The sequence below is a fragment of the Cyprinus carpio genome, chromosome A25, assembly GCF_018340385.1.
Source record: "Cyprinus carpio isolate SPL01 chromosome A25, ASM1834038v1, whole genome shotgun sequence".
Lineage (NCBI taxonomy): Eukaryota > Metazoa > Chordata > Actinopteri > Cypriniformes > Cyprinidae > Cyprinus > Cyprinus carpio.
Window position 1 is genome coordinate 3,813,791 of NC_056596.1, and position 12,644 is coordinate 3,826,434.

At 35.7% G+C, this 12,644-nt stretch overlaps 1 protein-coding gene, 1 long non-coding RNA gene and 1 pseudogene across 2 annotated transcripts; 2 read left to right on the top strand and 1 right to left on the bottom strand.

Moving 5' to 3' along the window:
* Positions 1-3: 3 nt before the first annotated feature.
* On the top strand, positions 4-1,310 carry LOC122135546. The gene is made up of 3 exons (XR_006153585.1): positions 4-407; positions 1,016-1,073; positions 1,198-1,310. It is a non-coding gene; the product is annotated as an uncharacterized LOC122135546 (long non-coding RNA).
* A 374-nt stretch (positions 1,311-1,684) lies between these two features.
* On the top strand, positions 1,685-5,266 carry LOC122135544 (annotated as a pseudogene).
* Positions 5,267-5,270: 4 nt separating this feature from the next.
* LOC122135545 (cytoplasmic polyadenylation element-binding protein 1-like) lies at positions 5,271-12,095 on the bottom strand. Its single transcript, XM_042715068.1, has 9 exons — positions 11,919-12,095; positions 11,540-11,796; positions 10,463-10,576; positions 10,276-10,365; positions 9,376-9,512; positions 9,097-9,295; positions 7,822-7,916; positions 7,655-7,735; positions 5,271-6,330 (listed from the first exon to the last, which is right to left on the bottom strand). The coding sequence occupies exons 2-9, from the start codon at positions 11,760-11,762 to the stop codon at positions 6,220-6,222; spliced, it is 1,050 nt and encodes a 349-aa protein (XP_042571002.1). The 5' UTR covers positions 11,763-11,796; positions 11,919-12,095; the 3' UTR covers positions 5,271-6,219.
* Positions 12,096-12,644: the final 549 nt, after the last annotated feature.

Genomic DNA, 12,644 nt, shown 5'->3' on the forward strand with positions numbered 1-12,644 from the left:
TGGTCAACAGGGGCGGGGTTTGCTCTGTTGCGTCACGCTCACAAGACCACTCCCAAAGTAATGCGATATTAAATATTATTTATACACTGATAATTGTTTATTTAATAAAAACAGCTTGGGTTCGGATGTTATGGATTCCTATATTTTTAAATGGAAAAACTATGATTAAAAAAAACTATCATTCAGTTTGAGGAAGTGCGCGTGAGAGGGGCGGGCCTTGGTGTGACGTTGACAAACCACGCCTACACACGCTTCTGTTTACAGAAGTACAAAAGTGAATTGAATGTTTTGACAGGCGATCATGTAGTTTATACCCATAAATAGTTTCATCGGAAATATTATTATGCCTCGACGGGCTCAAGAAGACACAGAACCCCTGCTTTCATCCACTCATATCGACGAAAACGGTAAAATGCCTTATTATCATGTAAAATGTGTTTTTGCGGTTTGTTATTGATTCTGATGGAGTGTTGTAGAAGAGTACCAGATATATAGACTATTAAATCTGGATCCAGCATGAGAACGTTATGCACGAAGGTTTATTTGTACACAAAAAAAGTACTAAAGAAGGACCATGGTACATCGATGGTCGTACTATTGACATAGATCCAAAGGTTAGTATGTGTGTGTGTGTGTGTGTGTTTAATTATTTATTATATATATATATATATATATATATATATATATATATATATATATATATTTATATATATATATATATGTATGTATGTGTGTGTGTGTGTGTCTATATATATAAAACATTTACATACATAAACATTTACATACATAAATATATATATGTATGTAAGTGTGTGTGTGTGTGTGTGTAAATGTGTGTGCATGTTTAATGAACACACACACATACATTACATATATATATATATATATATATATGTATGTGAATGTTGTGTGTGCATGCGTGTTTAATGATCACACACACACACAACACACACAACACACACACATATATATATATATATGATAATTTTAGTGATATATATAATGTTTCCATTAGATGACCAGGCGTCCAGCAGCAAAGAAACTTTCATATGAGGAGGCTGTTGAGAAAGCAGGTTAAAAATCATCTTTATTTTACCTTTATGTATTTAATGTGCTGAATAGTTTTGTCCTGAATGTAGTCTCTTATGTCCCAGATGCAGTGGTCAGTGATCCTCATGTTTTTCTGTCTGTCTGCAGGTTTCGGGGCTCTTCCACTGGCTGCTGTTGGTGGTCTGTGGGTGGGCGAACGCTAGCGATGCGGTGGAGATCCTGTGTGTTTCGTTCCCTTTGCCCACGGCACGCTGTGACCTCCATCTGACCCTCGGCCGACATGGGCTCCTCACCGCCAGCATTTCCATTATGTATTTAAAAAAAATACATATTTATAAAACAAACAAGGCAAGAAAATTAAATATTCAATAAATTTCAAATTAGCAAAAATTTCAAAAAAAAAAAAAATTAATCAAAAAATTAAAGGTCAAAGGAGGAAAATCAAAACATTTTTATCAAGAAAAGTAAATCAGGTCAAAAAGGGCAGTTTGTTGGTTCTCTATTTGGTTGAACTTTGGTGACTTATCACGTGTCTGAAAACTGCAGAGTCATGCTCATAGTTTTTTTTCACAAGAAATACATAACTGACCCAGTGATTAAAACTGCTGACATAACCGTGTGATTTGACTATCATGCTGCTCAGTAAGATATAACGTGTCCAACCGGCCGTTTCCTTTGACAGGGATGATGGTGGGCGGTTATGTTTGGGGGTATCTGGCTGATCGCAGAGGAAGGCGGAGCATTCTGGTCATTTCTCTGGCAGTGAATGGCATATTTGGGGCGGTGGCAAGTTTGGCCCCGAGTTTCTGGCTCTTTTTGCTCCTGCGTTTCTTCAGTGGAGTCGGGTAATGACATGCCAACAGAGTTTTTACCTCCACAGACACATTCTGAAGGTTTAGATAGAAAGTACACAGACAGAATCTCACGAATGCATCTGTGTCTCACTCGCAGGGTCGGCGGCTCCATTCCTGTCATCTTCTCCTATTTCTCTGAGTTTCAACCACGTTTGAGGAGGGGGGCTATGATCAGCGCTCTAGCCACCTTCTGGATGGCCGGAAATATTTTAGCAGCAGGTAAAACCATCATCCTCTGAGCTGAGAGAAGAGTGTCTCTAAAATACTGTCTGGAAGGGTGTATTAGTAATTCTTTTCCAATTTTGTTTTAATATTGAAACATGAGCAGTAAAGAACACAATCTGAACATCTAGAGTTATACTCAAATATAAATAATAAAATAAGATAAGAATATATAACCAATAATGTATGTGAATAAAAACATAAAAGATATTTAAATAAACATAAAAATCTAAAAAAAAAAAAATGCATCCATTAATAAATAAAATCATATATAAACAAAATAACAATGCATAAGGCAAAATATAAAATTTAGAAAAAAGGGTATACGTAAAATAAGCTAATAAGTACTCATTTTATTGTCATGTGTGCAAAACACTGACACATGAATATTGATTTTAATACACATTCTGTGTTTTTTTCCAGGTGTGGCGTGGTGGTGATTCCCAGAACATCTTTGAATGCTCATTGGGGCTGGTTGAATTTTCAAAGTTGGCGTCTTTTTGTGGTCCTCTGCTCCGTCCCCAGTCTGTCATCAGCACTTATTTTCAGACTGTTCATGCCAGAGAGCCCCAAGTTCCTCATGGAGGTGCGTGCTGACAGATACTTTTTATTTCAGACTGATATAAAAGTTCAGTTAATAGGCTGTGAATTCTAGAACTTTGTGTGTCTGAACAAGTTGCAGTTCTAGAATTTAGTAGAGCTGCAAATATGGGATGTACTGTATTAAGGTCCGTTACAGGCTGCATGTTTGTCAGGTTTGGTGGCACATTATTACACGATGTGTTTCTCTTCCACAGGCCGGACGTGAGACGGAGGCTTTGTTTGTGTTCCAGAAGATGTTCAAACTGAACAACAGATGTGCCACAAAACCATTTCCTGTCTGTACCACCTCAATGATGTTTGCTTTCAATTCTAGGCCAAACCTTCCCACATTTCATAAAGGAATTACATTATTTTGGTTTGTTCTCTTAACAGGTACCAGGTCTTGTGATCAGATCCAGAGATGATGAAGTAAAAAACAGAGCCACTAGCGGCTCGAGATGTCAGCAGTTCAACCACCAACTCAAACAGGTTCAGAGCACTTCTGATACATTACTGAGATTTTCTTTTCTGCTTTCTTAGAAGCTATTAATGCTGACATGAAGTCTCTTTATGGCCCTGCTGGTTCTTCTACAGGCTCTGGACCCCATGAAACAGCTGTTTGTTGGACCGTTGGCTTCCAGAAGTGTCGTTCTGCTGATTATATTTTTCTGCATTTCATTTGGGTACTAAACTTAAATCATAAAATGGTAAAGGCAAAATATTCTGACAATTAAAGGTGTCAAGGTTTTTACACCAAAGTCAGTCATAATTTAGTTGAATCTTAGAATTAAACAAGCTGTTTTTCTTTGCTGCTACATCGTAACGTCAATATGTAAATGAGCTCTGTTCTGATTGGCTAAACATGACAGGTTGTTTTGCTACTGTACCTTTAAGATTTAAATCTGTTATAATTAGTTAACTTAATTTAAAAATGATGCAGATTATGACGTAAAGTATGTTTCAATGCTGTAATCCTCTCTGTGCAGGTATTATGGGTTATGGATGTGGTTTCCGGAGCTTTTTAAGAGAGCCGAGGATGGAGGGTCTCCATGCACCAATGTGTCTCGAGTCCAAAACTCAGAGAATGAAAGCTGCTATCCGGTCAAAACGGCAGGTTAATATTACTAAAAGCAGACTGAATGAGACTAATCAATAATTTTCTCATCAGCAAAAGCACAAAAAATGTGAAATTTGTTAGTTATACTATCAGGAAGTGTATTTTATTTTGTTGTCATGATATTTAAGTATTATTTATCATGGCTTTGTGTCGTTTGCCTGTGTTCGTGTGTTTTTGTAGTGTACATGGAGGGTTTTGTAACAGCTGCTTCAAACTTGCCGGGAAACATCTTCACTATCCTGCTCATGGACAGAATTGGCGGGAAAATCCTGCTTTGTTAGTACAACAGGTTTTGTCTTCCAATGTTTGAATGGCAGCTCAAAAATATTTTATTACTACATTAAAGGTGCTGTATGTAGGTTTTTGACTCTACTAAAGCATAAACATATAATATATTAACATAATCTCCAATATTTTGAATTTGGACTGCAATACCTAGTTCAACCACTAGTTGTCAATCCTACATACAGAATCTTTAACAAAATATTAAAGAACGAATAAAAGTGCTATAATCATTATTTTTATCATTATTATATTATATGATAATAATGATGCAGATTTTTCTCTGGTAGCCGTCAGTTTGGTGGCGTCCAGCATGAGTGTGTTCATCATCTATGTGGTGAAGACCAAAGCTCAGAGTCTGATCATGTCCTGCGTGTTCAGCGGAGTTTCTGTCATCTCCTGGAACGCTCTAGACGTGCTGGGAACTGAACTTTACCCCACACAACTACGGTAAAATACTCAAAACTACAGTAAAGACAGTAATATTACGAAATATTATATATATATATATATATATATAGATATATATATATATATATATATATATGCTCATATGTAATGATGCTTGGTGAGCTGAAGAATTCTGAGAATTGAAAGAATGGATGTATTAATTACAGTTTGTATTCTGTAGCTCGTCAGCTCTGGGGGTTTTCACTGGAGTGGGTCGTGTGGCAGCCATCATGGGAAATGTAGTGTTTGGGCAGCTGGTGGACTCTAACTGTGCCATACCTCTGCTGATGGTGTCTGCGCTCCTGCTGGCAGGAGGACTGGCAGCACTACGCCTGCCTCAAACTAAACAGACTGAACTCACATGATACACACACACACACACACACACACACACACACACACGACAGCCATCATCTGGCAATCCTGTCATTTTGGGACCAAACACTAAACCAAAAAATACATAATATAAAAAAGATAGCATTATTGCTTACTGAATTATAATCATATAATTTCTTGTTTATACCAAGAAAATTTTTTTTGGGTGGTATTTGATTTTTATTTGATGGTATTATTTTTTTTTTTAATGAAAATAGTTTATAAATGAAATCAGAAGATATTTAATTAACTTAAATATTTCTCTTTTGATAGATTTTTTTTTTTCAAACACTTTCTTGTTTGAACCTTGAAATAAAACCGAGTATCAAATGTTTCAGTGCTTCAGCAACTTTATTTTGTCCAATCTGAACATTTGTAAATAACCATGGCAATACTTGCAGAGCAATGAGGTAGAGACTTTGAAATTCTAAAAAGCGGCTGCAAAAGGCAACAAGGAAGAGATTATACGCTTTGGCACAGCTTCAGCGAGAAACCAGAGCGACTAACTAAGGTTAGGAGGGTTTAACACAAAACACCAAACTCAGCGCGAGGGTTCCACCTCTTATCTGCTCAAACAAACGATTTTAAAACCACTGGCAAACATTTCCCTAGTGCTACATTAAAAAAAGTGCTATTATTTGATAAAAACTATATACAGCACAGAACCATTCAGAGTTGCTAACGTGTATCCGATCTGATGGATGATTGACGGCGGGGTGGTTGCTAAGCAACAGCATCAGCCAGCTGTGATGTCACTTCCTAGAACATTTCACAAGCCAACATGCTCATCAACCATTTAATAGAGCATTTAAAAAATTTAAAATAAAAAAGGCCCTACAGGAAAAGACGCTTGAGGCAGGCAAACTTAAAAAATCAGTTTCATATGCTATGACCTAAACCAGCAGTAGAAAAGCAGGTAAAACCACCTTAAAAATCAATAAAATGAACCAAAATAATGGTTTTAAAACACTGGTAACAAAAGAGAAGCCGAAGGCACCGACTGGCTTTTGCCTGCATCAGAGGGTCAAACCTGCGAGATAAACTAATAATCTGTGCATGCAAAATCTAAAACACAACTCTTAAAATCAGATCTCCATGACGATGGCTGTCTGGTTACCTGTGCAATCGGGTCACCATCAACGAACCCTTTAGTGTGCATAGAGCCTTAATGAACGAGAACGAGAGCAGTGCAATACAACGCAGTGAGTCGCCCTTGACTCACGCTAACATCCTTCCCCAAAACAGTGAACTCAGTCCGGACTCTTCCCCACGCCGGCAGCGGTGGGTTTATTTGGGGTTCAGGCCCTTCTGGTTGCGCATGAGAGGCTGATGGCTGCTCAACACGTCCAGAGAATGTTGCCAATGCCAGCATGACCGACAGTAGTATTTAAAACAGGCCTGAAGAGGTGAAAAAAAAAGACATGTCAGCGCAATACGGTATGAGTTTGGTTTGGTAGGTTGATGCGGTGTACTGTAAGTTTTTATCCATAAAATTGCTATGAATCACTTATAGGTGGTGTATAATCGGTATGCATGTCACACAATCATCATTTTCAACAGTACTGGAAAAGGACATACTTTAACATGACTTTAAACTTATTTAACAAATTCATATAATCTATATAAATCAATATATATATATATGTGTGTGTGTGTGTGTGTGTGTGTGTAAGAAATTGCAATGCTTGTTTTATAGTTAAATAGCAAATATTCACATAAAAATTTAAATATACATAAAAAACATAACATTTCAAAAGCTATTCATTTCTCTGTGTATAAATATATAGGTAACACTTTACAATAACAGTACCTGAATAATCATGAATGAATGCCTAAATGAATACTTAATTCATCAAATACTAATGATTATTAAAGTTAGTAACTAATCATGGATTAATGAAGAGCTATCCTTAACTACAGCTGGAGTCATATGGATTTACGCATGAATAACGGCAGGCTTAATTACATGTTAGTACATGTTTGATAGTTAATGCAATATAATTAACATTTGGGTAAAGTAGATCAAACAGCATTTTTAAGAAAGAATAAGAAACACTCTGACTTCTTGAAAATCCACACCACATCTCGTAACCGGGTTGAATACTCGTGAGTTTAATAAGTATGTATGTGAACTAATAATTAATAAATAATGAGCGATGAGTTTAATAAGTAGTTAACTATGAATTAATTATGATTGGGCCCCCTCCAAGTAAAGTCATGTCAAAATAATGAATTAACAAGCCATGAGTTCATGTTAGTGTATGGGTAGTTAATAATGAGTTAATTATTGTGGGCCCTCTCAAGTAAAGTTCATGTCAAAATAATGCATTATCACTGAGGAAGGGTTGATGCCCGAGAACGTTTTGCACTTGTACCTCTGCACTTCCTCTGGACAATAAATGTTATATAGCTATTTGAGCTACATTTTGAACGAGTGCGGATCTCTTTCATCTTTGTATGCTTTTATATTTTGGATCTAGGCACCATATTTTTTTGCCTACTAGATATTTGGATGAGTCTTTGGCACTACCACCTTTTTTTGTGGACCACAATAGAAAATAAAATAAAAATGTAAACAGAACATTGCTTAAAAATTATTGTTCACATTAATGATGCAGATGTGTCATTGTCCAAAGCCAAATTACACCGTGTGAAAGAGACCAAAGAATCAGAAACTGAGCTGTAACGCTTGGTATGACGCTGTGCAGGATCTGATTCCTACCTGAGCCCTACAGAAGAACGGGCCGGGCTGACTGTTACATATTTGGCACATGGAGTCATCCAGATACGGGTCAATCTGGACCTACAGAGAGAACAGAAAGAGAGTGAGGGAGATCCACAGGGCTGATCCCACAGCGTATGGTATATTTGAGTTCTGCTCTTCTGTACCTTCTTGGTAAACTTGCAGGTTTTTATCTGCACAAACGCTGCAGTCACGGCTTTCAAATAGCTCCTCTGACTTCTGAACGTCACTCTGCCAGAGCCTAGATGAACAAACGCAATACATTCACTCTATGGCTAAAGAAATAGTAAGATTAGTATATATATATATACATACTATATATACTGTTAAAAATGCATTTTTTGAAGTTGTAAATATATATATCACATTTAAAACAAAATTTACACTCCACATCTCTTTAAAAACATTTGAAAAAAAAAACAAAAATCTCAGAGAAGAAAATACACTGGAGGCCAAAGATTTTGAATAATTAATATTTTAAAACGGCTTTGAAAGATCTTATGCTCACCAAGGCTGCATTTATTTGATTAAAAATACAGTAAAAACAGTAATATTGTGAAATATTATTGCAATTTACATTAACCGTTTTCTATGTAAATATATTTTAAACTGTAATTTATTCCTGTGATCAAAGTTGAATTGTCAGCATCTTTACTCCAGTCTCCAGTGTCACATGATCCTTCAGAAATCATTGCTGCTCATTTATTATGCTGCTGCATTGTTATTATTGGTGCTCACCTAGTTATTAATAATGGTTATTATTACTATCTACTCTGCAAACATTGTTTTTGCAGCTTAATGTTTTTGTGGAAACAAAAATACATTTTTTCAGGCTTCTGAATAGTTAAAAAAAAAACAGCATTCATTCGAAATAGATTTTTATAACAAATGTCTGTTATGATTACACAGTTGTAAATGTCTTTACTGTCGTTTTCGATCAATTTAATGTATCCTTGCTGAATAAAATTATTAATTTCTTTTTTTTATCATGCCACTTTTGAATGGTAGTGTATCACATTTTCCATTAGGATATTATAATATTATAAATTTTTAACTGTGTTCAACATTGATGATAATAAGAAATGTTTCTTAAGCACCATATCAGCATAACAGAATGATTTCTGAAGCATCATGTGACACTGAAGACTGAAGTAATGATGCTGAAAATGCAGCTTTGCATCATAGAAACATTTTTACAGAATATTCAAATAGAAAACTTTCAACTGTAATAATAATTATCAATATTACAGTTTTTTTCCCTTATTCTTGATCAAATAATTGCAATCTTGGTACGCATTAAAAAAAGACTATTCCAAGCATTACTATCATTCCAAATTATTCCAATTATGCCAAAGGTTTGGTTGCCAGTATAAATTCTACACCTATATTTTTCAGTGTAGATGAGAGGAGAATGCACAGACCTATGGGATATTTGTGCTTGTCTGTGTCGATGCCTGCATACATGACCCCTCCGAAGAGTTCGTCCATGATGTGAGCCAGACCCTCTGCGTTCAGCATCCCATGCAGAGCACCCACAAACACCGTCTTACTGCGGCAGAGATGCTGGGCGGGACAGCGGATGAAATTGCTGTCTGAGATCACCCACGGGATGACCTGCACCTGCATTACAGCGAGTGAGAGAGCAGGGTCAGCGGTCAGGGGTCAGTAACGGTGTACGGTTAAGTGCATGTTATTCTCACATCTTTGCTGTGGATCCGCCTGCTGGACAGTTTGTAGTAGAACTCGAGATAATCGTCAGACTGCAGGCGGTGCTGAACACAGGCCTGCAGGAGCATCTTCACTGACTTCTCCCAGTCAAACAGCAGATACACATAACCTATGCAAAAACATACAAAACATGAAAACAAAGAAACATTATATTCTGTACATACTGTTAATGTGTGTATATATTTTTTTTCAATGTTTTTTTTTCCATTGATACGATCTCTGAAGCATTTCTATTAATTTAATAATTTTATGTTATTTTCCATTGATACGATCTCCTAACAAATTCCACCAAATAAACAACCAAATGCCACCAAATAATCTTCTCATTTAGATTTGTGGTGATCCAAAAATAGAGTTTTAATGCCACCAAATAAACTAGGTAAAATAAGATTAATAGAAATATATTATAAATTATATATCATAAATATATAAATGCACAAATATATCAATATATGCATTAATTACATTATTATGAATAATGAAAAATGCAAATCAAATGGCATTTTAATCATTATGAAGCAGTCTGCATATATCAAATATGCATATAAAATATCAGTTCAAAACTAAATATTTTTTACTAAAATCTAATTTTTACTTTATATAATTGAATGATTAAATGGTTTGATGATAATTTTATTGTCATCATGAAAGGCAAAAAGATGTGTGACAATCTGATAATCTGGAAATGATTTTAAAAGCCTATTTCCTGAAAAGCATGAATAATCCACCAAGGGGTGATGCATACAGCTTTATATGGTTAAACATCAAATATATTTCTATATTGGTCCACTTTGTACACTGAGCCTACTTAGTATGAGATGTTGTTGAATTATAGAGCATATATACTATTATAAGATGAATTCTGCTGTTACCTTGCGGAGGACAACGTGGATGTTTTCCATCTTTACCTGGCCACTCAACTTTCAATGGACCAAAAATACTAAACGTGTTCAACAGACTCGCTACAGAGACAGAAAAGTTGTTATTTACAACTTGTTTGTGTTCAGAACCATAATATCGAATATAAGCTACATCTCAAATGAGTGTCAGGCAGCTCACCCTCTGTGATGTCCCATGGCACTCCTCCCAGAAACACTTTACAGGAGTAAACAGGGTTTTTGTAGTGGCGTGGAGGAAGCCGTCCTTCCCAAGTGTAAGTGGCTTCATTTACGGCTGCGAGAAACAATCAGTCATAAAATCACAACTATATTAATAACAACTATATACAGAACACAAGGCTTTTAAGATCTGTTTTTTAAATGTTTAACCATTTTCAAAGCCTGACATATGAAAAAACAGAATATATATATATATTATAATATATATATATATATATATATATATATATCTATATATAAATTAGTAAAAAATATGTTTGGTGTGATTGTTGACATTTATATGGCTAAAATAAAATTCACTCTATATTTCCCAATAATATGTTTTAATAATATCACATTAAATGCTTAGTTTTATGATCAAAGCTCTGTCATTTTTACTATGGAGGTAAAACATATAATGCATCGCAATACACAGTGACGATTGAGAGATGAACAAATAGACATTGCATCTAATGGATCATATTTGATACATTTTAACATGGTATTTCTAAAAAATGTATGCATGGATAATCAAGCAAACCTAAGTTGTTTTAGTCCAGCAAGTGTTCATCTTGAAATATTACTAACAATATTAGAATTATTCTTATGTTTACTTCATAAAAATCAGTAGATTTCACATCAAAGGTAAAGGTATAAAAAATCAGATGTCTGAAGACATGTAGTAGATTGTTTTTGATCATATTGATAATTTAGAGGCCTTCAAATTTGCACATATATGATAAGTATGATACAGTAGGCTTTACAGGATTCATTTGACATTGTGTCTTATAAATATGACAGTCCCAATGTGAAATGCTGAAAACAAGCAGGAAGCATTTGCATTCACACTGTGAGCATCACATTTTTAATAACATAGCATGTCAAGATAAAAATAGTTCAACTTCCAAAAATGCATCGCAAAACACCTGCTTTGAGTTTCTCTGACTAGCTGTTTTTTGAAAATAAGTAACGTTTTTAGTGAATCTAAGAGTAACGCTGCCTCCTGTTCTGTTTAGCAGGGTGTTTAATGTCACTGTACCTGCAGCTTGTTTATGCAGTTTCGCCTCTCTCTCGATGCAGAACATGGGTTTGTTCAAGCCCAAAGTGTCCCAGCCGGGCCAGACAGGACCTGTGGACCAGCACCCAACCACTGGCCCCTCGGCCTGAGCACTGGAAGCATTCGTGAAGGTGTTCAGGGGGTTCTGCTTCAAGCAGGCATCTGTGTCCAGTTTCACACCCTCCGCCTGCAGTCTGGGCAGCATCAGGGGCAACGGAGGAGAAGACTCTGAGAGAGACCTAAAAGAGACGGATACAGATACAACTTTACTGTAACTTTGGAACACTGACACTGTCGCTATGGAAACAGAATCTTTTAAAGCTTCCACTGGTGGGTATCAGAGGGGAATGTTGTTGCTCACCAGGTGGTCGGATCCTGACGAGATTGCGCTGTTCTCCGAGTTGACAGGGCTGCTGGATCCCGAGTGCAGCAGAGAGTGAGGTTCGAGCGCCGCCATCAGGCTGGAGAAGTGCTCCAGTGGATTTCTAGATGCAGCCTCAAGGGCCTGGAAAGCGTGCTGCTGACCCGAATCACCGCCTTTTGACCAGCACCCAAGAGAGATCCGACGCTGCAGGAGAGAATCAGTCTGATTTTTATGAGATGTGCTATTTACTGACAGAGCAACTTGTTTTTTTTTGTTTTTTTTAACATTTTTTGTCTCTTGACAATTATAAATTTAAACTTAAATTTGATCCTTTAATGGCATATTTTAGTGAAAACATAATTGCAAAATGTCAAGAATGTGTTTCAGAATATAACATACATACATAAATATACATAACATTCATCAAAGAATCCTGAAAATAAATGTACCACAGATTACATAACAATATTAGGCAGCGTAAATGTTTTGAACATTGATAATAATCAGAAATTTATCAAAATCAACAAATCAACACATTAATATTACCATTTAAATAGTATAATCAAATAAGAAACTGTTATTTTAAACTGTAAAATTTCACAATAACATATAAAACAGTTATTTACTTTTTAAAATATATTAAAATAGAAAAACAGTTATTTTAAATTGAAAATAAAAATATCACAATATTACTGTTTTTACTGTATTTTTGATCAAAGTAAA

Excerpts from the sequence above, each read along its gene's own strand:
- LOC122135545 (XM_042715068.1), bottom strand. The coding sequence starts at position 11,762 with ATGCTGCCCAGACTGCAGGCGGAGGGTGTGAAACTGGACACAGATGCC. Across the intron at positions 7,917-9,096 it reads CAAGCACAAATATCCCATAG|GCTCTGGCAGAGTGACGTTC; the intron begins GTCTGTGCATTC and ends TTGTTCATCTAG. Across the intron at positions 7,736-7,821 it reads CCTGCAAGTTTACCAAGAAG|GTCCAGATTGACCCGTATCT; the intron begins GTACAGAAGAGC and ends TTCTCTCTGTAG.